The 26,216-nt window shown below is 49.1% G+C and overlaps 2 protein-coding genes across 17 annotated transcripts in view; one reads left to right on the top strand and one right to left on the bottom strand.

The window, feature by feature from the left end:
• Positions 1-6,152, top strand: part of APAF1 (apoptotic peptidase activating factor 1) — an 85,898-nt gene extending 79,746 nt beyond the window's left edge. For both annotated transcript variants that reach the window (XM_075551130.1, XM_075551131.1), the window contains one exon: positions 3,768-6,152. In XM_075551130.1, the coding sequence (XP_075407245.1) occupies positions 3,768-3,914 (147 nt within the window). In that variant the 3' untranslated portion in view covers positions 3,915-6,152. The remainder of the gene's footprint in view (positions 1-3,767) is intronic.
• Positions 6,153-23,099: 16,947 nt separating this feature from the next.
• The window catches only part of ANKS1B (ankyrin repeat and sterile alpha motif domain containing 1B), a 1,331,756-nt gene continuing 1,328,639 nt past the window's right edge, over positions 23,100-26,216 (bottom strand). For 8 of the 15 annotated variants that reach the window (XM_075551114.1, XM_075551116.1, XM_075551118.1 and 5 more), the window contains one exon: positions 23,100-23,210. In XM_075551114.1, the coding sequence (XP_075407229.1) occupies positions 23,100-23,210 (111 nt within the window). Of the gene's footprint in view, positions 23,227-26,216 lie in introns of all 15 variants that reach the window. The other 7 variants (XM_075551115.1, XM_075551117.1, XM_075551120.1 and 4 more) reach the window with 2 other exon arrangements.

The raw sequence follows: 26,216 nt of genomic DNA, 5'->3' as shown, positions 1-26,216 counted from the left end.
CTGTGTTTTTCCCTTTAGCACTCATAACTAATGTTGCTGCGGCAGCAACATGCTGCTTTTTAGTGTAGAAAATGCTCTAGTCATCTCATTAGCTACTATTTACAACTTTGAGGCTTAAATATTATCTCACTAGGTTTATATAGATAAGGAGATTGATTTTCCTAAAATCAAAGTCCTCCTAAAACTACCTGAAAGAGCCAGGACGGAAACTCAGGACCTCTTCCCACTCAGTCTTGGTGTCCGTTTTGTTCAGGCCGGCTTGTCAGTGAAGACTTAGGCCAGAGCTTCAGTAGGTTGTGCTGCTTCAGAGTCATGGTTTCTGTGCTTCCATCTTTTGATCCGTCCGTGTGCCAGCCTGTGTGAAGCACCCGCGTTGTGCTAAGGCTCTGTGCTAGGTGACACGTGTGTAACGTCCGCGGGGTTGCCGTCTGTGGGGCGTGCTGGTCTTCAGTAGTCTCCGACGGTGGGGTGTCAGGTACACAGTGACGAGGCGGTGGAGACACGGAGAGCTCAGTGGGCATTTCCACCACGGGTCAGCAGACAGAGGAGGATGCTTGAAGAGGGTTTTCAATGGTGTTTGACTTGTAAAAAGGAGAGGGGATTTTTAAAAGCTTTTTCTTTTAAAATAGATCTCTAGTAAGAGTTTATGATTTTGTGAGTTTTCAACAGAAAACAGGCAAAGGTAAGATAGGATTCTACTTGATTGGCAATCCCAATATAGATCATCAGAAAATATTTTAATGAATTAAAGCTTTTGACTCTGTGGGATCCATGTAATTCCAGTTACATTCAATTTTAAAATGCAGGTTCTAGATAGGTACATGGAAGGCAGTTTTTCATTTTATAAACAGATATACTTTATGGTTACCTTACAAGGTTTCACAGGGCAAACCAACTCTGTTTACAGAATGTTGTATTAGCTCCTAGCTTTGGGGGCACAGCTTATTTAGCCACAACTGAGCCGCACATCACTTGTCTTCCTCTAATGCAGTGGTTCTCAACCTTCCTAATGCCGAGACCTTTTAATACAGTTCCTCATGTTGTGGTGACCCCCAACCATAAGATTGTTTTTGTTGCTACTTCATCACTGTCATTTTGCTACTGTTATGAATCGGCGACCTCTGTGAAAGGGTCGTTCAACCCCCCAAAGGGTCGTGACCCACAGTTGAGCCCCGCTGCTCTGATGTAAAGATGAGCCTCCGCTTCATCTGCTGGGTCCGCGGTGAGGAGAGAGACATGGCTGGCTTGGGTCAGGAACTGGAAGTCTTATGCTGCATGAACTGCTGAGAAGCTTCCTGGCTTTGACACCGAGCATCTCCACACCACATCGTGTGATCCTCCAGGCCCTGCAGAATGCGGCACATAATTGCGGGTCTGGCGTACACGGTGCTAAGAAGATCACTGACCAGACTTTCAGAGTCTGTAGAGCAGGCGTCCTCAGACTCCGGCCCGCGGGCCACATGCGGCCCGCCGAGGACATTTATCCGGCCCACTGGGTGTTTTTGCCCCATTATGTTTCTTTACTTCAAAATAAGATATGTGCAGTGTGCATAGGAATTTCTTCATAGTTGTTTTTTTTTAGACTACAGTCCAGCCCTCCAACGGGCCTGAGGGACAGTGAACTGGTCCCTATTTAGAAAGTTTAAGGACCCCTTATCTAGAGAACCTGGAAGTCGATTGGCAGCAGAATAGATAGCCTTCCTGCAGAGGTTGAGTCTTAAAGGCGATGTCTGTTGCCTCTCTGTTTAAGTCACATCATGCTGCTTTCCCCCTCGGGCTTGATTGCTAGCATGGTCAAACTGATTATGACAGAGTCCAGCCTGTATCTTGGCAGCATGCTAATGAGGTGATCCCAAAGCACAGAGCACATTAACAGTAAAAAGGAGCAGCTGCTGTAATGCCCAAGAAAATAGGCTTTTTGTGTCTGTTTACTCTGGATTCGAAGCTGTGTGAATTGAGTGTTAGTAAGGTAACATAGGTAGCCAGTGGCTAAACAGCTCTTCAGTCTAAAAATTAATCATTTATAAGTTAAAAAAATTATACAGTGTAGCTCTTTATCTGCACTGTACCACAGAGCATGCACTGTTAGAAGGAAAGATACCTTTATCCTTCATACTCCGCTGGGGAAGGCTGATTTGAAACACACGGAGAAGGCGGGCTTGCCGTCACTTGGAGAGCAGAGCGTAAGAAGAGGGGACCTTGGGGCAGAGCACCTGAATTCCAAGCTAAAGCTGATTCTGCCCCTCGTTAGCTTTGTGACTCCACACAGAATTTTTAAACTTCTACACTGGGTCCTGGGGGGCTAGATGAGGGATGGCCTGCAAAGCCGCCACACAGCGAGCCACGTAGTGACCCCGGAGTTAAGGGATAGCCGCTCTTTTCATAATACTGCTTTCCAGTTCACACTCAAGCCAGTGGCTGGTGTGGTGCTTTTGAGTGGCCCGTTTCCTTAACAGGGAGCACGGGATTAGGAAATCCGGACAGTCCCACCTCTGCTAGCATTGCAGACTGCTCACATCGCTGTCTGTGTTGGGTAACTCGGCCCTTCTTTCTGAACCCCCGTTTCTGCATTTGTAAGGTGGTAGGATTAAGTCAAGGGTCAGCAAACTTGAGATGGAAGAGCCAAACCTGTCCCTCATAACAGTTTGAAAATGAGAGCCATAAATCTACTTTTACCAACAAATGAAATCAACATTATCCGAGTAATATCCTTTAAGAACTGCCCGTTTTACTTCCGAGGCGCATGCACAGACCGCAAGAGCCGCATGTGGCTTTCCAGCCGCACTTGCCGACGCCTGGGCTAGCTTTGTGAAGATCTGGCTTCCTCCACAGTGTGCCCCACAACTGACAGCTAACTGTTGTTGTCAAGGCAGCGGGGCCTGTCCTCCGCAGGCTTTCTCACAGTTTTATTTTACAAAGCAGATGGTCAGTTGGAAGCGCCCAATTTAGGGCATGCTGGGGTGTACTAGGAGCCAGAGGGTATACTTTTACAGTTGCTCTTACTAATAATGAAAGTGAAGGTGTAAATCCCACGTGCACGGCAGTACACTGGGCACTGCCTGGGATTCAAAGGCTAGTGACACTGTTATTTGCTCATGGCACTCCTGAAGGGCCTCAGCCGTGGTCTACCTGAGGCCTTTTCCTAATCCCTTCGTGGGCGTGGTCTGTCACTGTGAGATGGATAGGTAAGCTCTGTGTCCTCCATTCGGTAAATGAAGAGGAATGCTAGAGTCTTAGCAAGTTCCATCACTGGGGGGAGAAAGGAAAGACGTAACTGGAGTGGCTGCTGCATTTGAGATGCTGTATCTATTTAGCAAAGACACTTGGGCATGGACTCTAGAGTCACTCTTGGGAAAAGGGACCATTCAGCGGAGAGAGTATTCTTTCCGAAAGCCCACATTACAGACACGAGTGTGTGTGTGTGTCCAGTAGAACATCACTTCGTGTCTGCAAAGGGCCACTGTACTGTGAAGAGAGAGCTGTTCTGTCTGTTGCACCGAGCAAGGCATGCAGGCAGGAGAGCAGTTCAGCCGTGGCTGATGGCCGGGGTGCAGCAGCGCTGAGGTAGACTGCAGCTTATCCCAGCGCTCCCGTGCGAGGGGCAGGCATCGGCACAACTCTGAAGCAGTCAAGCCGAGGCTCCAGGGGAGGCTGACCTGCCTTCTTTCCTGTGTTGGACCTGTGGTGGGGCAGAGGATCTGGCCAGTCTCCGGACTGCCTCACACAGTAACTGTCAGTCTAACGGAGTTTTCTTTGTCTCCGAATAGTGGTGGAACGTTGTCACTGGGGAATCTTCACAGACGTTCTACACAAATGGAACCAATCTGAAGAAAATACACGTGTCCCCTGACTTCAAAACATATGTAACTGTTGATAATCTTGGTATTTTGTATATTTTACAGATTTTAGAGTAAAACAGCTGGTCATCAAATTAAAAGATAAATTCTTTAAATTTTGTAATTGCAAAAGTTTTAATGAAACTGTATTTCAACTCTTATAAAGCTGTGAATTGTTTTGTAGTATTGCATTCGTTATAAAAGTGTTTGATGGTACATGAATATTAATTTAGCTTTTCCTCAAATGAACATACCTTTAATCTTGTTTTTCGTAATCATTGTTTTTATTGTTAACAGTTTATCCTTACCATGCAAGTGAAAATGTAAGTAACGTACCTTGTTATACTGTTGGTAAAATTCTCTCTTGATGACCACATTGGTAGGCATAATTAACGAGAACAATTTGAAGGAAACTTGTATTTTAATGTGACCATTGTGCAGGCAGTGCCTCAGAGTAGCGGTGGCCAGCTTTCCGAACCACAGTGGCCCCGAAGGGGCATAGCTCTGCCAAACACAATCTTGGAGCTTATTTGTACTCTCTGAATTTCTTTTCAGAGAAAACATAACTGGCTATGTGCAGAGTCAGCCTTCTTTCCTTTAATTAACTCGATCCCCATGTCTTGGATTTTAAAAGCTCTTTTGATGAAGCAAAATGAATGTGTGTTGGACAGGGTAGATTGTATTGCTCTCATGACTGGACTCCAGTTGTGTCTGCTTTGAATACACTCCTGCCCCTGGATTTTCACCTACCAGACTTCTTCCCTGTCCAAACTTGATCTTTCTTAATCCTCACATTTTCTTTTTTAAGTAATTGATCCACAGTTAAATGTTAGTAAATAAGAATAATTAGGTAAGGGTCAATGTTTAATCCTAAATTTGGATAATGGAATTTTTCTAAGAAATGTGAAATAGTTAAAAATGTCTATTTGTCATTGACTTTGACTTCCTTTCTTTCACTTTTTATTGTAGCTTGAGTGAAAGTTACAGAGCCAAATCACTTTCTATTCAACACCTTACGCAGATTTTGTTGCATGGTGTTATTGTAGCCCTCCTCCTTCCTCCTCCCGTGGTGCGTTTTCATTTGTCCGCCTAGCCTGCCACTTCTGAGCTGCATTTTGGGCCTGCGGTCTTGGTCTCATGGTGGTCCTGAGGGTGGAGCCGGTCCCTCAGGAGTGCCAGTCTTCACTCAGCTCTGCCGGGAGTGGCGCTGCCAGTGCTGCCAGCGTCGTGAGATTCAGCAGAATCGTCTCCGGTTTTCTGTGCAGTTCTAGGAGAATCGTGATTCCGGAAGACGTCGATTTTAACTTGTCAACCTCCCATGCAGCCTGTTAGCCCTCTGTCCTTCCCTTCCTCTTGTTACCAAGGTTTATCAGGAAACATAGCTTTCGATAGGAAAGAACTTCATCAGTGTCAGGAACTAGCTAGGTTGGCTTCCTGGATTAGGAGCCTTAATAAATAGTTAAGTCTAAGCATTTTCTCTGAAGCATATCAAGGGAAGTAGGGCAGCTGAATTGTGGATTGCCATATGAGAAAGGTCAGCCCAGAGCTACAGTTCCCATCTCTGTCACAGGAGTGAGGTCAGCTTGGTGGTAGGAGCAGTAGTAGGTCAGCCCCGGCCCTGTTCCATGACTGGTGCTTGCTAGGAGATGGGGACATTGGTGGGATCTGAACATGACCTGATTCTCTGTAGCATTTGAGGGCCCCTTACACAGAATGAAAGCTTTTTACATTGTGGAGGTTTTTAAAATTTTTGTTTTCTGTAAATGAACTGGTTTACATGCTCACTGTGATGTAAGCAAATATGTGAAAATGTTAATTTTATTCAAAGAAGTCTCTGTAAATGGTATAGAGTATCTGCATAGAGTATATGAATCATAATTTGGTTTGGGTGCATTCTTTAGAAACTCATCGCATCGATAGTTCAGAGTTCAAAATACTGATTTTTAAAATTAAAATCCTCAAGACTGTTGAGTATAAAAACAACCATCAGCTTATAAGAAGCTTTGGTTGCCCCTTGTTTTAAAAGAAGTGATCAAGAAGGGGGAGAAACACAGGCTGCCCAGGGGGAAGAGGAGGAGCCGAGCACCAGGGGGCCGCAGATCTCACGAAGTCCGCCGATGAGCGTTTTCAAGCATTTTCTCTGTCTTAATTTTTTTTTCGCTTTGGAAATAACATGAATTTTGTATATATATAGATCTTTTTTACATTGTATGTGTCTTATATGGTTTGAAAATTTGTCAGTTTTGTATTTATGGTATTTTCTACATGATTTATTTGTCTTGGTATACATTTAAAAAATGCATTAAAATTGTTTACAAAAATAAAATTTCAAATAAAATAAAATAAAATTTCTAAAATTGTTTTAAAAGCATTTCCGAATTGTCTCACATTCCTTGCTTGTCGTTTCCCTGTTGATTAGAAAACTAACGTGACAGAACTGTTCAACTAGAGCCTCCAGCCTTCCCACCAAGGATCTATCAGCTCTGTGCCCATTCAGTTCCGCCAACATTTTCTGAGTGACTCCTCAGCGTGATTCGGTTAATGGGTTTTGCCTGGTGTGACTGACCTGGAGGCGACTCTGTAAAAGAGAGCTAGCTCACTCATTTGCTCATTTTTGATACTCATCAGTTCAATAAATATCGAGATTTATGCATCTGACATTGTTCTAGGTGTTAGGGATATAGCAGTGAAACCAGATCTCGGGGCTGGGGGGGTGGACAGACACACAAATTCTGACTTGTGTTAGGTGGTATGTTCAAATGGGGCTGGTTGCAGTTTTAGATGGAGTGGTTCATTGAGAAAGTGACCTTAAAGAGCCAGTCACATAGGGCGTCCTTAGCCAAGTGGACAGCGAGCAATCTGGTGTGGCTGAGCAGAGCGGGTGAAGTAGAAAGGGAGAGTGGAGTTCTCAATGTGGAGGGCCGCCTTGGACGTTGTCAGGACATTGGCTCTTACTCCGTGGTAAGGGCCAGGGGGGGGGTTGTGTTGAGCGAAGACGTGACCTTGGTCTTAATTAAATCCCTATGGCAATGGGAATGGGTGAGAATGACTCAAGCAGGGGAGGGAGGGGGTGGAAAGATGGAGGAAGGGTGGCTCTTGAGCAGCTTTTGCAGTGATCTGGGCAAGAATGAAAGTGTAGCAGACTACGGTGGCCAGAGTAGAGGTGGCAAGTTGGCGATTTTTCCGAGTCAATAGGATTTGCCGATTATATGAGGTAGGAGATACCATTCCAGAATGTTGGCTCAAAACAACTGGCAGAGCAGTCATTCGCTGAGATGAAGTGGGTTTAAAGGAATCATCAGGAGCTCAGTGGGAGACATCGTAAAGTTCAAGATGCATATTCAACCTTCAAGGGGAGATAGGAAGTGGGTGTGTGCACAAAAGACTCAGGAGTTGGAGAAATTCACACTGGAGATCGCTTTAGTCATCCATGAGTCAGTGGTAGTTAAAACCAAAGGCCTGTAGACATGGGTGTAGCAGAAACAGGAGACCCCAAGACTCCAAACCAAGAAAGCCCAAAGGAGCGTGATAAGGGACCAGAACAGGCGATTGGGAAGGAGCTGCCAAGACGAGACATCACATTCATTACGGTATGAGAAGTATCATGAGTGTGGTGGGCACAATCATGGGCAAATTCTTAGATTCGTTCATTGAACTGTAGCCTGTGTGTCTTAAGCACCCACTGTGGGCCAGGAAGTGCTTCCTGTAGCAGACAAGACCACCGAAAGATAATAAACACAAACACCAGCAAAACAAAACCAACAAACACACCTGCAGTTTCCTTTGTAAAATGAGTTCCAATTCTTCCATCTAGGATTGTAAGGCTCTAGTAAGCTAATGCAGATGAATTACGTTTATCCTAGTGCTCGCACCTAAAAAGTGCTCTGTAGATCTTTCTTTGTATTACTTGACATTAATCATTATGACTGTTTCCTTGTTGAGGTGACCCCTCACCTCCCCTCGGCTCTTGACATCCACCACACCCCTCTGCCAACTTATTTTGCACATGACCTTTCCAAAGTGCCAACCACCATGTTAGGCTGCTAACAGCCCGAACCTGCTATGTGCTCTCTGGATTCTGTGGCTTTGGACCTGCTGTTTGAGGTTACTGTCCCCGCCGCCCCCAGTTTCACAATTTATTTTCCTTGCAGACTCATCATTTTTATGCGTTTGCTGAGATGACCCATCTGCTGAAAGTCAGCCCTGACTCTCATGCCTTTTATGAATGGCAGTGTTGGTGAAGATGGTGGAAAGTTCTGGGGACTGTCAGAAGAACAAATGTCTGCCTTGCAGGGCTGCAGCCAGAGTGCTCCTTATGAAAGGAAGATGGTGGGACTTTGTCTCACGCACTTTGAAGATATGATCAGGAGGGACAAGTCTAGAAAAGGACATCGTGCTCGGCAGAGGCTCAGCAAGAAAGAGGAAGATCCCTAAGATGGGTCACCACGGGCGTAACAGTGGGCCCAAACACAATTGGGAGGATGGCGTAGGACGGGACAGTGCTGGTTCTGTTGTGCCTAGGGTCACCGACAGTCAAAATGGACTCCATGATGACTGGCAGTTATGATTTGGCAGTTCCTTGTTTACTTATCAGGGTTCCCCCGATCATAAGGTCCTTGAAAGCCAGGTCTTTAGAATGCACATGATGCACAGGCCTCGAACCTGTAGCTCGAGAGAACATTCCAGGCCTGAGTTTGGAGTGTGGTCGGGTGGTTCTAAGCGACTGATCAAACCGGAGACGACCCCGCAGGGGAGTGAAGACTCCGGCTTTGCGCCAACCAGCCAGTGACCATTGAGTTGATTCCAACATAAACCTCAAGAATAGCTGTGGAGTGATGGAAATCCTTAATATGCCCATACCACACTGAGTGATCTCTTTCTCCACAAGGACATCACAACTGACCTAGTAAGATAGAGCATATGACCAATATTTTATCTTTGCATTTTGCGTTGACATTTTATTGTGAAACCTCTGTGTTGCTGTGCGGCAAGTCAGTTCCACCTGCAGTGGTCTTCTGGGACCAAGTAGAACTGCCCCATAGGGTTTCCTTGGTGGGAGCACTTCACCAGGTCTTTTCTCCGGTGGAGTTGCTGGCTGGGTTTGAACCATCAGTCTTTCAGTCAGCCCCCAAAGACTTAACTGGTGCACCACCAGGGCGCCTTGATGCATCACATATAACTTGCTACTGAGTTCTAGGAAGTTAATTTCTAGAGTACTGGAGTCGTTAAGTATAGCAATCTATGATTCAATAGATGTACAATTAAAGACCTTCAGAGAAGGAGAAATGATTTTCTAATAATTCGTAGTCTCTTTTAAGACTTGTCATTGAGCTAGATTCTTTGTTCTTATATAAGCCCTCCCTTTGTGAATATGGATCTACACACACACACACACACACACACACACACACACCAAAAGAAACAAGAACAAATTCACGATTGTCCCCGAAGCACAGCAACCCTGAGAATTGCCCCTGTGGGTAAGACTTAACTTTTTACAAGAGTAGAAAGCCTCTTTCTACCAGAGTCACTGTGGTTTTGAACTTCTGCCCTTGTGGTCAGCAGTTTGAGGCCCAACAATTATGCCTCTAGGGTTTCTATGGATCTACAAGGGGGGTGTCTCAAAAAGTTAGTGGAAAATGGAATGGAACGATAATGGAATTTTTCTATGAACTTTTGGAAACCACCCAACTGCTGGGCTCTGAGATTCAGGACAGACCTGCTGGGTGCCGCCATATGGAGGGGCAGGAACGTTGATCAATCCAGAGGTCCCTGTCAGAGAACTGGTCATGGCATAATTTGACATCCGTAACAACCTGCTCCCGGGCCAGACGGTGGTGGTGTAAGAAGGAAAGAGCTTGGGAAATTTCCATTTCAACGCTGAGAAAACAGAATCACTGGTATGCATGGTAGATTCATTTATGAGGCCAAGCCTTCAGAACGAGGGATACTGCTTATCACGTAAAAGGGAATAGAAAATCTACTTCTAATTTAACTATCAACCTGGGATGGAATCTGTAACACAAGAGAGCATCCCGGGCCTAAGTTTGGGTTTGTGGTTCCCAGCAACTGATCAAATCAGAGAATGCCCAGCAGGGGAGAGAAGACTCCTGCTTGAACCCAGCATGGCTGCTCTGAGGAGCTGCAGCGATGTGGTCATCCACTCCAGTACTGACTGCTCACCCCTGCGGGCACTGCCAGCCTCATTGCGCCTTCGTGGGAGTGATCCCGAGTTTCTAGAAGAACAACTAAACCCCAGGCAGCTAATGAGCAGCAAAGCCAAGGCTAGCATCCAAACTGGCTTTCCTTTTTTACAGAAGGACCCAGACTCTAATGGGCTAGAAGGCCAGAGTGTCGGGAGTGGAATTCTCCTGGCAGAGTGACAGATGACGTGAGTCTAGGGGCACAAGCTTGCTGTTGGGAGCTGGGGAAGATCCTCCATTGGTTTATGCACTGACTTTGGAGCTTCACTGAAAATGTCCTGATTCCTACGCGACTGGTAGCGACTTTAAACCCCTCACTTTGTGTATTTGCCTCACCCTCTTATCAAGTAACTTCCTGAAAAAGAAAGGGTGACTATTTGGGGGGGGTGTGTGTGTGTGAAGGAGAGAGAGAGAGAGAGAGAGCGAGAGAGAGAGAGAGAGAGAGATGCCTGGTCCTTATTTAATTGAGTACTCTCAACAGGACTTCAAGCTGTTACCTCTATTTTATGGATATAGAAATTATTTTATGGATATAGATATATTTATGGATCTAGAAAGGTTAGTTTGCCAGGGCTCCTCCGCCAGGAGGGGGTGATGCGAGGGTGTGGTTCAAAGCATCCTTCTCCACTGGCTGGACCGCCTCCTCGAAGCCCTGGCTTGGAAGAACCAAAAACACGATTTCCAGCCCGCAGTGATCCATCATGCCGTCCGTTCTTGCGCTCCGTGTGTCAGGTGACGGAGCTCTCAGGGAAGACAGCAGAGGCGGTCTCTGTCCCCAGTCGCTTCACAGTCCTTCTGGGGGCTGTGGCCCATGAGGAACTTGCTGGGTGCCTGTGGAGACTGCTCCCGGGGAAACAACACTGAAACCCAGAAGTCGGCAGAGGTGAGTAGTTACTTTAGGCTGGTCCGTACTTGGCCTCCGCCCAGCCTGCCATCCCCTGGGCCTGGCGATGGGCCCTCAGCAGTTCTCAGGCGATTCCAGCCGTGAGCGGGGACTGGCCCTCGGTGGCCTTCTTCAGGGCCCTGGTGGCACCGTGGTGATATGCTGGCGACGTGCCGCAAGGTCTCCGCTTTGAAAGGAGCAACAGCTCCGCGGAGGACGGGGCGTTCTACTCGTCAAGAACGGCTGTTTCCAACAACACTCCCCAGGGCAGGCCCACCCTGCCCGCTGGGGCCGCGAGGGGCCGGCTTCCACTGATGGCAGGGCCTTTGGGGGTTTTGTTTTCATTCTGGGAGCACACCGTCAGACGGCATCTGGCTCCCCACCTGTCCCTCTCTTCCCCGGGGACTAGCGCTCAGGGGACAGCCCTCACCTAACGGAGACTGCTCTCCTCTGAGGACAACATGTGCCCACAAAGCAGGGGGAGAATTGGCATAAGGGATGGAGGAGACCTGGGGCTCCCCAGTGGGGCCCAGTGGCTTGGGGAGGGGGCAGCCACTTTCCAGCTGTGTGACCTTCAGCTTGTGGATTCCTTTCCTCCAGGGCGGGCTTTTCCCCTTTCTTTATATATATATATTTATTTATTTATGAAAAGATCATTTTATTGGGGGCCCTTACAACTCATTACAATCCATACAATTGTATCACGCGTAAGTGTACATGCTTTCATCCTTCTCTTCTAGATATTTAGCTTCTATTGAGCCCTTGGTATCAGCTCCTCTTTTTTCCCTCCCTTCTCCCCACCCTCGTGACCCCTTGATAGATTATAAATTATTATTTTCATATCTTATACCAACCACTGTCTCCCTTCCCCCAAGCTTTCTGTTGTTCTTCCCCCTGGAGAGGGGTGTGTGGTTATGTGTTGATTATTGCGATCAGCTCCCCTTTCTCCCTTCCTCTCCACCTCTCGCCACCTTCCCCCTACCCTTCTGGTATCATTACTCCCATTCCTGTTCCTGCATTCCCTGTGTCATGAGCTCTTATCTCTTATCTATACCTGTGCACGTCGTCCTGTCTAGTCTGAAGTGAGCAGCAGCACTGGGGTCATGGTAGTGGCGAGGGGTGGGTGGGTGAGGAAGCTGCAAGGAACCAGAGGAATATTGTGTGTTTCATCAGTGCTTTACTGTACCCTGGTTGACTCATCCCTTCCTTGTGACCCCTCTGTGGGGGAATGCTCCCTTGTCAACAGATAGGCATTGGGTCTCAGCTCTGACCCCCCTCATTCTCAACAATATGTGTTTGTTTGTTTGTTATGAGTATTCTGATGCCTGTTACCTGGTTCTGGTGACACCTCATGATCACATAGGCTGGTGTGCTTCTTCCATACGGACTTGTTGCTCCTCTGCTGGATGGCCACTTATTTAACTTCAAGCCTTTAAGACCCCAGATGCTATATCTTTTAATAGCCAGGCACCATCCCCTTTCTTCACCATATTTGCTTATGCACCCATTTTGTCTTCAGTGATCATGTCAGGAAGGTGAGCATCACAGAATTCCAGTTTGTTAGAACAAAGTGTTCTTGTATTGAGGGAGGGTATGAGGAGAGGTTTAAGTCCATTCACTTCCTCAATGTATTGCCAAATAAATATATATGTATATATGCAATGCCTCTATTTTTATGGATTAATGTATTTACATATGTACACACCTATGCTTATACCTCTATCCATAGCTTTTACCTTCCTCCTGCCCTACCATCACATTCCCCCTACTTCTGCCTCTTAGTACTTCCACTCAGGCAGATTGCTATTGCTTCAACGCCCCCAGGACCTCTGCATCCTCCTTGTTGTTGATTTTAATTCCCTAGTTGTTCCCGTCTATGACGTTGTTTGCTCACCACACCCTGCCCCTTGCTCCCACCATCTTCTCCCCACAACATGCAAAGACTTAGGGTTAGGAAACCAACAAGGGAGAATATGCTCAGCATATCTTAAGCTGGCTTGGACCTATGTGTTTGAGTTGCACTGAGCTGGGATACCTACTTGATATAAGATTACTTCTTGATATAAAGTTCTTCCTCATACATATGCATGTCACTGGTTTTGTAGCCAACCCAGCCTAACACATGGATAATGCAGTAGTTGTGAGAACAGAACAAGGGACTGTGCACAGTTTCCTATCAGTAAAGCTGGGTGGCAGGGCTGAGTTCTCCCACCACACTATGCATGCTCTATGCTGAGCACATTGCTAGAGAGGCTGGGCTATATAACGAAGAATGTGACTGCAGGGTCGGGGGGAGCTTTGTTGACAACCTGGGACATGCAGATGACACGACCTTGCTTGCTGAAAGTGAGGAGGGCTTGACGCACCTTCATGAAGATCAAGGATGGCAGCCTTCAGTATGGATCACAACTCAATGTAATGAAGGCCAAAATCCCCACGACTGGACCAATAGTTGACATCGCGATAAATGGAGACAAGATTGAAGCTGTCAAGGATTTTGTCTGGCGTGGGTCCACAATCAGTGCTCACAAAACCAGCAGTCCAGAGATTAAAAGATATGTTGCATTAGGTAAATCTACTGCACAAGAGCTCTTTAAAATGTGGAGGACTAAGGTGCACTTGACTAAAGCCAGGGCGTTTTCAATTACTTGGTAGCATGTGAAAATTGGACACTGAATAAGGAGGATGGAGAATCGATGCATTTGGATTATAGTGCTGGCCAAAATACTGAATGTGCCATGGACTGCCAACAGAACAGACCACTCTGTCTTGGAAGATACACAGCTAGAATGCTCCTTAGAGGCAAGGATGGAGGGCTTTGGACATAAAGTCAGTGCTCTGAACCAGACCGTCTCGAGTGCTTTGGATAGATTGTCAGGAGAGACCAGTCCCTGGAGGACATCGTGCTTAGAAAGGAGAAGGGCAGCACAAAAGAGGAAGGCCCTTGACCAGATGGATTGACACAATGGCTGGGCTCAAACCCAAGAATCGTGGTGAGGATGGGGCAGGACCGGGCGGAGCTGTGTGCTGTTGTGCCTGGGATCGGATCGCTGTGGGTCGGAACCAGCCCCACGGCCCCTCACAACAGTAACGACAACTGCAGATCCTCTGCTCCTGGAGGCTGCATTATGCTCAGCTTGTTTGGGCAGTTGCTGCTGCGTGAGGGCCCACTCCTGGAGACACAGTGCAGAACCGACAAAACAACACAAGACACCGCCTGGTCCTGTGCCAGCCTCACAGTTGTCGCCACATTTGAATCCATTGTCAGAGCGACTGCATCCATCCATCTTACAGCGACGAGTCTTCACTTTCTCTGACCTCCTCCTGAAAGCGACAGCGATGACAGCAGCTCTATTTCCCCACCTCCTGGGGTGGCCCTGCAGCTCTGGGGGTAGCCTGGGCTACATGTTGGCCAGCTTCTCTGTGGGGACAAGTTGGGGTTTCTGCTCCTGCAGCTATTGACAGCCTCAGAGACCCACAAGGTCACTCTGAGTGGGACTCTATTTAGATAGCAGTGAATTGGCTGGTTGGTTGAAGAGGCCGATGAGATGTGAGTGGAAGTCAGGAAGTGAAGCTTTGCAGAACCCTCTCAAAAGAGTACTTCATCACAGGAGCCTTTGGGCCTGCACCAACCTGTCTCTTTTTGTCCTGTCTGGACTATGGATGTGCCAGGTAACCTTTCGGCCGTAAACTACCCTTCCAGCCCAGAACCGTACGTCAACTCTCAAGTTCATGCTACATCAGAGAAAATTCAGCTTCTCCCTTGTCAAAGAAACTGTTTTTTCCCCAGTCTGCTAGCTTCTGATCCCATTGTCTAACTACACAAGCCAAGCTGGTGCACACAGGGACAGTTGCGAGGAATGTCACCGACCCTTGGAGGCCTGGCGTCTCCCCGACCCCAGCCTCAGTGGCTGTCCTCTCCCCTTGAAGGAACTGCTCAGGTCACGGTGAGGCAGTGGAGACCTTGGGGAGGCTGGAAAGCCTGGGAGATGGAGAAAACAAATGCAAAGAGCCCACCCCGCCGGCAGGAGTTTTGTTTGGCCCCTGCGTTTAAAAAACTCCCCAGCTGCTACCAGTGTTTCAAAATCAAGTGATTGCCCATATGAATGTGGACGTCTTAGAAACTCTGTCAACACAGAAACTTCCTCTCTGCTTGACCCCTATGGTCGGGGCCAGGTAGCACCTGCCACTTAGATGACTTTGTCACAGCCCCACCCCACTGTTTTGTGTCACCTGCTCCGCCCGAAGCCACCGCTTCCAATCCTCCCTCACCCCTCAAACAGCCTGCTAGCATGGAATTTTCATTTCTCTCAGTACCTTCGTTTCCTCCCAGGTTCCCAACACACCACTTAACCAACTCCCAAACTCACTGCCAACTCAGAGCGCCCCCCAGAGGATTTAGGGGGCCTGCTCTTGGGCGTTGCAGAAGCTGTGGCTCTTGCCGGGGTAGAAAGCCTGACATCTTTCCCATGGCTGCCGTGGGTTCCAACGCTGACTTTGCGGTTCACAACTCAACCAGTATCCTGCGGTGCCACCCAGGTACCCCCCACCCTGAACACTGCCCCCCCCCCAGGGAGCCCTGCAGCACAGTGGGTTCCCCATTGGTCTGCTAAGCGCAAGGTCAATGCAAGGTTGTACCAGGTCGGCTAAGGCCAAGGTCAACTACCAGCTGCTCCCTGGGAGAAAGATGTGGCTGCTCCACTCTGTCCTCCAGGGTCCCCAGGATCAGAATGGACTCACTGGCAGTGAGAGAGAGAGAGAGAGAGAGAGAGAGAGAGAGAGAGAGAGAGAGAGAGAGAGAGAGAGAGAGAGAGAGAGAGAGAGAGAGGGAGGGGAGGGGAGAGGAGAGACGAAGGGGAGAGAGAGGATAGAGAGGAAAGAGGAGAGAGAGGAGAGGAGAGAGGAAAGGGAGAGAGAGGAGAAAGGAAGAGAGAGAGGAAAGAGAGGGGAGGAGAGAGGAGAGAGGAAGAGAGAGAGAGAGAGAGAGAGAGAGAGAGAGAGAGAGAGAGAGAGAGAGAGAGAGAGAGAAGAGGGAGGGGAGGGGAGAGGAGAGACGAAGGGGAGAGAGAGGATAGAGAGGAAAGAGGAGAGAGAGGAGAGGAGAGAGGAAAGGGAGAGAGAGGAGAAAGGAAGAGAGAGAGGAAAGAGAGGGGAGGAGAGAGGAGAGAGGAAGAGAGAGAGAGAGAGAGAGAGAGAGAGAGAGAGAGAGAGAGAGAGAGAGAGAGAGAGAGAGAGAGAGAGAGAGAAGAGAGAGAGCTTTTGAGCACATGCTTTTGACACAGAGAGGAAGTCTCTCAAGAGCCAGCGAGCCAACTCTCCCCCTTGGCTGGGGTTGGGCGGCCTCTGCCAGGTGCCTTACTGCAGACAGGCGCCCAGGACCCCCTGTTCTGAGGTGTGATGGGGCACGGAGACACCCACTGGGCATCGCTATGAATGACGCTCATTACCCTGTTGTGTGTGGCCTTTGGACACAGGATCCACTCCCTCTTCGGTTGCTCTGACGGTGGCAACGCCATGCAAAGGGACACTTCCCGGGGGCAGGGCTTGTAAAATGCACATCCGCTCCACTGTCTGAGCAGTCTGCCCCCTGACCCCCGCCGGCTGCCACCCGTTGGCTGCTGCCCTCCTTTGGGGGCATCACACTGGAGTTGATAAAAGGAGACTGCTGAGCGTGAAACACGTGTAATTGCTAACTCCCAGTACCTCCTCCGGGAGAGTTAAATGCCCACGCACAAGTCCTGGGGTTTGGGAGAGAAAAACCCAGACGTGGCTTTGCGCAGGGAGGACGTCGGTCCTGGAAGGGCCCTGCTGCTCAGAGCAAGTAAACGATGCCCCGCCGCCGAGCACGAGCACAGCGTGGGCCTTCGGTGAACAGCCTGACCAGGGACAGCGACCGAGGCGGCCTGCCGGGGCCATGGTCACTGGGCTGCCTCCATCCAGGCTGGTGGCTCCAACTGTAGGCCAAAGACCCGGCCACCTGCTCCCCGAAGATGCCAGCCCGGAGAACCCTGCCGGGCAACCCTGTAGCTTCACACGGGGGCCCTGTGAGCCAGAATGGACTAGGTGACCCCCATCCGCAGCAGGGGGGAGGGCAAGCGAAAGGGGGGAGGGGAACGGACCTTCTCCTGGTGCCCAGGAATTCCCCTGCAGGAATCAGCCGTGTATGCAGGGTGGGGAGCAGGACGGAAACCACAGCCAGGCTCCAGCCGCAGGGCAGAGTACAAGGACCCTCTGCGCTTTGAAATCCTTACGGGCGGGTGCAGCCGGCCTAGAAACGCAGCCATGCTCTCCCAGCTGCGGGAGAGGGGTGCTGTGGCTGAGAGCCCCGGAGCCTCTGGCTGGTCTGCGGGGGAGATGGGAATGGGGATGGGGGCGGGCTGCTGTGTCGCCACAGGGGGAATCTGTGCCAGCCTGCGTTGTTGGCTGGTTACCCGAATTTATTTTGCGTCAATGTGTTTTTATAACTGTTGGACTGCTTAGTTTTCATGCTCAGTAACTCGCCGGTAGAAGAAGACAATTTCAAAATTGTAGCATCTTTATATAAAATAACACGTTCTTCCTGGTGGACTTCTGAGCACAGTGCCTATATCTGAACCCCGTGTCTGAGGTACACTGCACGCAGCCGAGTGTCAGTTCCTTACAGAAATGGCTTAAGGCTACTCGGGGTTCTGGCACGGATTTGTGTTGACGGGAAGGGCCGGGGCCCCACCGTCCTCATCTCTGCCTGTCTCTCGCCCAGCAATGTAAGCACGGGCCGCCTTCTTCCAGGTGGAAATCCCCCGAGGAACCTTGAGAGAAATCACGTCCCATGACTTAGGAATGAAGGCACCAGGCACCATCTCCACAGGGCTCTGGCGCCTAAACGCATCCTAGGCTATACTGTGAGAACATCGAAGTGAGGCTGTGGCTTTCCAGGCCTTTCTTGGGTAACATTAGCATCCAGGGGCCTGGCCACGCTGGACGGGGCGGCTATCCGTGCCGTGATCTTCTTTGCTGGACTCTCGCAACAGGCTCCTTGCCCCGCGGCTCCCACTGGGTCTCCTACTGCAGGCTGGAGGGAGAAGCGTGAAGTCAGCGTGCCCCAAGCCCCCAGCTTATGAATGAAGTGTGTTCCTGTCTCTTTAAAAAGCCGAAAAACGTCTTCAAGTCAGAGCAGACTGATTGGGGTGCACCCCTACTTTAGTGTAACCATGGTGTGAGACAGGCTTGCTAGGGACCGGAATGGGCTTGAAGGCAGAGGGTTGGGTTGAGCACATTTAAAAATGGCATTCACAGGAAGGGAAGGTGGCGGTGAGGGGGCGTGCCTCGAAGGGGTCAACGATTCCATCTCACGGTCAGTGCTCCTGGAAGGAGCCGTCAGAAGACCAGACCAAAGGACACATCGCACCAGGTCATGCTGCTGCTCACGACCTCCTGACAGCGTGGCAAAGGCAGGCCCCCCTCTGAGGACTAAGGTGGGCCTGACCCAAGCCACGGGATTTTCAATCACCTCCGATGCACACGGAAGAATTGCTGTATTTGAATACGGTGCTGGTGGAGAAAATTGAAAGTACCAGGATCTCAAGAAACCAAACAAATCTGACATGGGAAAAGGAGTGTCGGCATGCTCCTTAGAAGCGAGGGCGGCGAGACTTTGTTTCGCATACTCTGGACAGGTCAGGAGTCACCAAGCCAAACCATTCGGCCCAGCAGTTCATTCTGACTCTGAGTGCCCCTCTTCCCTGGAAGAGGGCACCCTGCTTGGTGAAGTGGAGGGGCAGCAAAAAGGAGGCTCCTCCAGGAGACGGGCTGGGGGTTGTGCTGTTCAAGGAGCCCTGCTGGTGTAGTGAGTGATGCGTTGGCTGCCAGCTGCAAGGTCAGCAGTTTGAAACCACCAGCTGCTCCTTGGGAGACTAATGAGGCTTTTTGGTCTCCCGATTTACAGCCTCAGAAAGCCACAGGGGCCGCCGCTTCTGCCATAGAATGGCTATGCCTTAGAAGGGACTCGCGGGCAGTGAGTTTGGAGGGCTTGATCCTGTTCGTTCACAGTGAGGGCCAATTTACATAATATTAACATGCTGCGGGTTACATTTGGGGCTGCTAACCTCAAAGTTGGCAGTTCAAATCCATCTTTCCAGAGGAGAAAGATGAGCTCTCTGCTCCTAACCCTATAACTCCAAGCGTGACATTTTCATAACATTTAATTGAAATGTATATATTAATATATATATTGATAACTATGAAAGTAAAACATAAAAACAAATTTTTTTCCTGAAATTAAAAATTCAGGCATTATAGGGCTAAATAGTAACAGTCTGGAAAACTTACAGGACTGCTCCAAGTCAGAACTGACTTGATGGCAGGGGCTGGGTTTGGAGGTAGAAGGTGCCCCTAAGTTGGAGGGTCATCACTCGGCGACATGCTGTGTTTCATACCTAAAAGGGAATCCTGGCGTGGCGCAAATGGTTACTGGCTTGGCTGCTAACCTGAAAGGTTGCAGACTTCAAGTCCCCTCAGACTTGCGTTGGACGCCCTGGTGACCGGTTTCAAGAAGAGACAGAGGGAGAACACTGAAAGCCTGTGGAACACAGCTGGACTCTGACCCATATGCGGTGGGTTGCAATGAGTCGATTACTCATTTCTACTCATTCTGAGGGTCACTGCCACTGACCACGTTCCTCATCCTACTGGGAGGCCCCCTCCATACAGCCTGCTCCCTCCTCTTCCCCTTCAGGTCCAGGTTCCTGGAGACATAGGTGCAGGGTCCTGGACTCTGGGGTCCTTACACGCTGCCTCTTGTTCTAAGGAACAGTTGAGTAGATTTGAATTTGCAGCAATACCAAGCCCCAACTCACTGCCCTCAAGTCAATGCCAACTCATAGTGACCCTACTGGTCAGGGTGGAACTGTCCCTGTGAGTTACTGAGACTGTCATTCTGGACATGAGTAGGAAGCACCAGCCGGTGGTTTCAAACTGCTGACCTTGCAGTGGCAGTCCAACACATCACCACGAAGTCACCGGGACTCCTATGAGACAGAGTAGAACTGTCCCCAAAGGTTTCCTAGGCTGCCTTTGTAAGGGATCAGATTGCCGGGCGTTTCCAATGACGAGCTGCCGGGTAGGTTCAAACCAGCAAACTTCAGATGAGGGGCCAGGCGGCGTTTAACTGTTGCGTGACCAGAGCTCTTCATCACGTGTCCACACTCTTGTTGGTAGGAAGCATCACCACTGCTGCCAGACGTGTTCCTCTCCCGGGACATGGTCTCTTAATACTGAAGAGACGCCCAATTGGAGCGTGTCGTCTGCTTTGTACGGGGACTGATGGCTTCGAATAAGCATCAGATCCCCAGAAAGGCAAGTCCGGGGATTGGCTGCTGAGCCCTTGAGCCACGATGACACCGAGGCTTCAGTGCTTGGCTACTCACCAAGAGGTCGGCAGGTCAGCGTGGGAGAAAGAACGGGCAGTTTGCTTCTGTCTCACAGGGGTCGCGAGGAGGCGCAATTAATGTTGACAGCAGTGGGTTGTGCCAGGCGAGATAAGAAGGCTCAACCCAACTCCGTGGAAACATACAATCTAAAATCCCTGACCGAAAAGTATGGAAAGTTTTTAGACATAATCGCTGGGCCTGAGAGCTCAGGACCCTAGTCTCTGGGGATTCACCAAGGTCCACTGGCAGAACATGGTCCAAATGAGCTAGGTTCTACGTCCTACTTTGGAGCAGAGAGACGGAGGTCTCAAAAGCTCCTGAGTGGCTCTCGAAGGCATAACAATTCCCATCCAGAACAAACTGAAGACGCTGCAAAACAAAGGGGCCGGGGTATTGTTAGTGGCCTATACGCACGGGGCTGCTATGCTAGCCACAAGGTTAGTAGTTCCAACCCACCAGCCACTCCTTGCTCCCGTTTCTCGCTTAGAAATTTCTGTTTTGGCTATTCATCCTTACAACCCTCTGCCCCTGTCTAGCACCAAAGGCTGGGTACCCCCCTGTTAACGGAGAGGTCGGTGACTCAAACCTACGCTGAAGGAAAGATCGCAGCCTTTAAACCCCTCGGGGGCACAGTTCTCCACCTAGGGGTGCTGTGCGTGGGAGGGGCTTGCAGGTCCGCAGCTGGTTTTGGTCTCTAACACCCACTTTTAATATTTAAATAAAGACGAGGGGGTTTGGGGTGGAAATTTCAGCTTTCAGGGCTTGTTTACCTTCCGCATACTAGCTGAAATTGGAAATGCTCAAGGGTTCTCGGCAGGTTTGCCAATGACAAAATCCTTGACCTGTAGACACCGAGACCGTTGGGCCTGTAAAGTGGGGAGGTGCTCACAGAACGATGCCAAGCACCAGTGGCTGTACAACTTCTGTTTTATTGTGTGTGCTTTTTTGTTTTTAATATAGAATAGGATATAAATAATGACAAAAATTACAAAATTTATAACTGGAAGCCCAAGCATATTTACATAGATGTTTCTTTTCAGCGAAGCTACTATCTGCTTGTTGCCCCTATACAATTTCCTCTTGGTTCCTTATTGTAGAGTTATTTTACTCTCTATCGACTGCATTCATATCAACAGCGAATAGGCAAAATATGTGCAAGGAACTGTTCAGTTCAAGTAATTTAATATTGTATTAAAATTTTTTCGACACTGAACTAAATCCAAATACATTTGTCAGTTTCAAATAATGAAATTTAGTTCTCCTTCCTCAAAACTCACCAGCTGATGAATATAACCAGTAAATGTCAGTTAGGTTTAAAATAATATTAGGTTAATTGAAAAAACAAAACAAAACAGGAACAAAACAGTAAGACCATCCCACAATTTATCAATATCGTTTATAATGAACTTCAAAAGGCTTCACAATATGCTCGATTAGAACAATATACATTAAAATGTTAATTTCTTCTATAATGATATCGGTACTGTTTATATAATTTGATTCTACATAAATATACATTATGGTATTATACAAATACTCCACAGAGACATTTAAAAAATTAACATAGCTGCAAAGAAATGTCAGTAAATTTTATTTAATCAAATTGTAAGCAAACATTTATTTATTTTTTTTGTCTCAAGAAAAGAGTTTTATTACTTTGGAATATCTTTTTTTAATATATATATATATTTAATTTTTTTTTCTAGAAAAAAATTTTTGCAATAGAATTTTATTAACACCTTTCTCAAACAAGGTTTCCATGAAAGAAATCTTGATAGCAGGAGCCCTCCATTTATTTATTTATTTTTAAACATGTTTCTTTAAAACACTGAAGATTTAAAATAAAAAAAACCAAAAAACCCTTTGCCAGCTTGTGGCTGCATCAGCACTTTGGGTTCTACGCCAATCTGCTTGCCCGAAACTCCTGCTCTGGTTCAGCGTCATCAGTATTTTGCCCCAAACTGAGCCGTAGTTGTAGAGAATTGAATTATTTCGAAAAGAAAGCAAAAACATCCCTCACAACCGACCTACTATGCTCACCAATGCATGAATGAAGCATTCTTTTAATAAAAATATTTAATACAAGACACATTTTTTTCTGTGCATAATAAATCCCTTTTTTGGTTGTTCCCCCCTCCCCACCCTCTCTTTAAATCACCTTAAATTTCGAGTCGGTGGATTGATGGAAAGGTTTGCGGAGCTATATATAAAATCCACAAAGATAGAAATTGGGGACGGACGTACCTCCTTGGCAATCAGGGGGTGCTTTGTCCTTTTGCACGAATCGATACTCAGTGATACGATGGTTTTACAGATGCTTGGTGGGGGTGGGTTGATTCTGGTTTTACCTTTACGACTGCTGACAGTGAACAAAAGGGATCTCAGATTTTTTTAGGCAGTATAAGTGATCCCCTTTGATTTTTTTCTCTTTTTAAAAAGGTATGGACCCCAAAGAAAGCAGAGCAGGTCCTGGGGCAGAGTCATCAGAAATACCTTGGGTGACGGTAGGGCAGGGGGGAGTTGGCGTGTCAGGCAAACACATCCCAACTCCCGCCTCTGAGGGGTTGTGGCTGGAAAGTCTTGGTGGCATTTCCTGTCACTGGTGCAGAAAAGAACTCCCCCAGAAACGGCCAGAGGCCTTTAGCCCATGTCAAGGCCACACACAGAGCGGTCTTCCTCCTCCGGGGCGGGGTGGAAACGGAGGCGAAGAAAGCCTGCTCCGGGACTGCTTGGCGTGCAAGGCACCGCAAGGACGGGAGGACGGTGGGTATCAGAAAATCGTGGTTTCATACTTGGTATTAATTCCCCTTTTGGCTTCTTGGCCCGGCTCCACAATCCACGGCAGATTGGCCAGAGTCTTTTGCTCAGATGGGTCGATCTGCTTTAAAACAGAAAGGCTGATGCCTGTTATACGGTTTCTGCACAGGTGGGCACACATGCATCTTAACCCCACTTGGGAACCAACCCGACAGCTCGAGGGCCCGAGGGCTGGAGCCCTGTTGTGTGTGAGAATTGCCTGCTCTTCCTGTGACCCACACGGATTGGGTGCAAATGCAAACCAGGCACAGAAGGCTCTGGGGGTGAAGGAGACCCGGCTCTGGCCTTGGAGGGCATGGAGCGCAGTGGGGAGGCGGACACAGGCACAGATCTGTCCTGACACGTGTGCTAAGTGGGGGTACAGGATTGAGTTCAATGGGCACATGAGGAGGTCACCGACCCCCGTGTGTGGGCACCAGGGAGACTTCGTGGGGCAGATGAACCAGGTGCTATCACTCTGGGGCTCTCAAGCTTCTACTGGTCCTGTCATACTCTGATCTTCCTGGGACTTCCGGGGGCCCTGCTTGCCTCTCTGTGCCCCAATCACACAGCGTCTGGCTGCTCCTTGTACACCAAGCTCATGCCCAGGGTCTCTGCCCTCACCACGTGCCCTGCCTCGAATACTTTTGAGTTGGAATCGACCTGACGGCCGGCAGAGAGTTTGTTTTCTTGGTTTTGGGATATTCTTCTCCAGTTACCTGCAGGCGGTGTGCCCCGTGTCTATCAGCCTCTGTTTACATGCCACCTCGTCCAACAACCCCCGTTTTGTCTGTACAAAACAGCCCCTCCTGCCCAATTTCTTAGCAACTCCTGATTCTGCTTTACTCTCCATAGTTCCGATGGCCACACACATACACTTTAAAAAAATGTGTTCATCCTCCCTACAATGTGCACTGCTCACGAAGGCAGGGCTTTGTCTGTTTTGTTCACTGCTGTTTCCCCAGAGGCTCCTGGAAACCCAGTAAGCAGGAGGCTTACAAGAAATACTTATAGAAAGAAATGATAACAAAAAAAAAAAAACCCCAACAACAATGGATGTGGTGCAGGTTAAAAAAGAGTTGGCTTAGAAAACGTGGGAGGAGGGGCCCTCGGAGGACTAGCAGGTAGTCTCCAAGGGGGAGGCGCAGGGGGGTGAGAAGTGAGGGTGAAGAGGAACCGGCAGACCCGAGGTTCTATTGCGAACATCCGACTTACAGACAACGCCTACTGGTCTTTTAAAAGCTGTGCGAGTTTGCCGGCCCTTTGAAAGGACGCAACCACGCACGTGGGGCTTCAGTAGCACTGAAGTGGCTTGGAGCCTTTAGGACTGGATCTCCTGCATAACCCAGGGTTGGCCCGTGTGAGGGGCTAGATCGGTAGAAGCCCTCAACCAAACCTAGCGGGGATGCAAGATGGCGTAGTCATTTCAGGGGTGAAGGGTGAGCCGCTAGTTCTCAGGAAAGGTCCGGGAGGAACTCTTGGCCTACCTGCTGCTCTCCCCTGGGGCAGCCACCTCTGGCCCTGGCTTCCCAAAGTGAAGTGGTAGAAGGTCTCTCCTATCTCCCTTCCTGGGTTTCCAGGGACCACGGAGTTCTTTCTCAACCAGAAGCAACCGGAGTGGAAAACAAGGGCGCACTGGCGTGGGTTGATAAGGAGAGCGAGGCTTTGGAGGCAGGTGAAGGCCCATTACTACTCAGTGTCTGTTTTCACCTTTCCCAGCGATGCCTTTTACATGAGTATTCTATGAGGCCGTAGGTGCTCCGCTGAGGGGCCAGAGAGAAGTCAGAGGGAGGCACTGGCCGGGACGCGATGTATCTAGTCCCCAGTGGGCGCAGACACAGTAACCGCGGTGCCAGCTCCAGTAACACTGCGAGCATCCCGGGACCTGTCTACTCTAGTCCTTCACCAAGCTAGCTTCTTTCTGTGCTTGTTTGGCCCACAGGTCCTCACGGCCCCCGTCACAGACATTCACTGAGCACCAGCAATGGGTCTGGCCCAGGTGGGGACGAAAACAAAAACGAAACAAACCAACAACAAAAAAAATACAACAACTCCATGAATAAAGGTGACACGGAGAAGTGGAAGCGGGTGATACACTTGAGCCTGACTGGGCATCTACCTCGGACGGGTGGTCAGGAAACACCTCCTCGTGCCGCTGACACCTGGATGACAAGATGGAGCCAGTCAGGCAGAAATTAGGGGGAGAATGTTCTAGGTGGAGGAGACAGGTGGGGCTAAAGGTGGTAACAGGTGTGTGCTTTGTACGAGGGGGCTTTGAAAAGTTCTTGGAGGGGGGGGAATGGACATGAAAGAGAATGGGCTTTGTCCACGAACTTTTTGAAGCCCCCTTGTCTGTTCGAGCAATCGGCTGTTCTGCATGCCCCAGCGGAGTGTGCTGGGAAATTAAGCTTCAGGTGTCCGGGGCAGGGCTGGCATGTCTGGAGACGCCCCCTCGGGTTGCAGTGTGGGAAGTAGTCCGTTAGGAGGCGCGCTGCAGTACTTGTGTTGCGCGTCGATGACAGCTTGGACTAGAACAGAGGCCGTGGCAATGGCCGGCGTGGAAGGAGCGGGCTGTGCTTTAGAGTAGGGTTGGTAGATGTGCTGATGGGCTAGGTAGGGGTGACGGCAAGGCAGGAATCAAAGATGGCTCCGAGGTGCCCTTGGCTGGGATGGGCGGATTTAGAGGGAAGCAGCTGGGAAGGAAAAATCAAGCAATGCAGCACACACACACCGAGTCTTGGATGTCTCCAGAGTGGAGACGGTGAGGAAAACCGCAACATAAACGTTTGCTGCAGGGGCCGCATAGTGGGGCTGGGTAGGTCCTGAAGTGGGAGGCGTGTTTGAAACTGGGATTTTAGAGGAGGAGAGAGTATTGTTGATGATAACATAACCCGCATGGGTTTGGAGTGAATGGTGGAAATGGAGTGAGCTATGAATGAAGAGGGGCTAGATGCTGATGGGATCTTCCCGTGGACACTGACAAGCCAGGAATGGAGCTGGTTTGGGGGCCAGAGAAGAAGATCATAAACAAGGATCACAAAAGGAGGTGCCTCTCTGCAAATGTGGAAAACCTGTACTTTTCCCCCATGAT

Source organism: Tenrec ecaudatus, chromosome 6 (genome assembly GCF_050624435.1).
Source record: "Tenrec ecaudatus isolate mTenEca1 chromosome 6, mTenEca1.hap1, whole genome shotgun sequence".
Classification (NCBI taxonomy): domain Eukaryota; kingdom Metazoa; phylum Chordata; class Mammalia; order Afrosoricida; family Tenrecidae; genus Tenrec; species Tenrec ecaudatus.
This window is presented reverse-complemented; position numbering and strand designations above follow the sequence as displayed.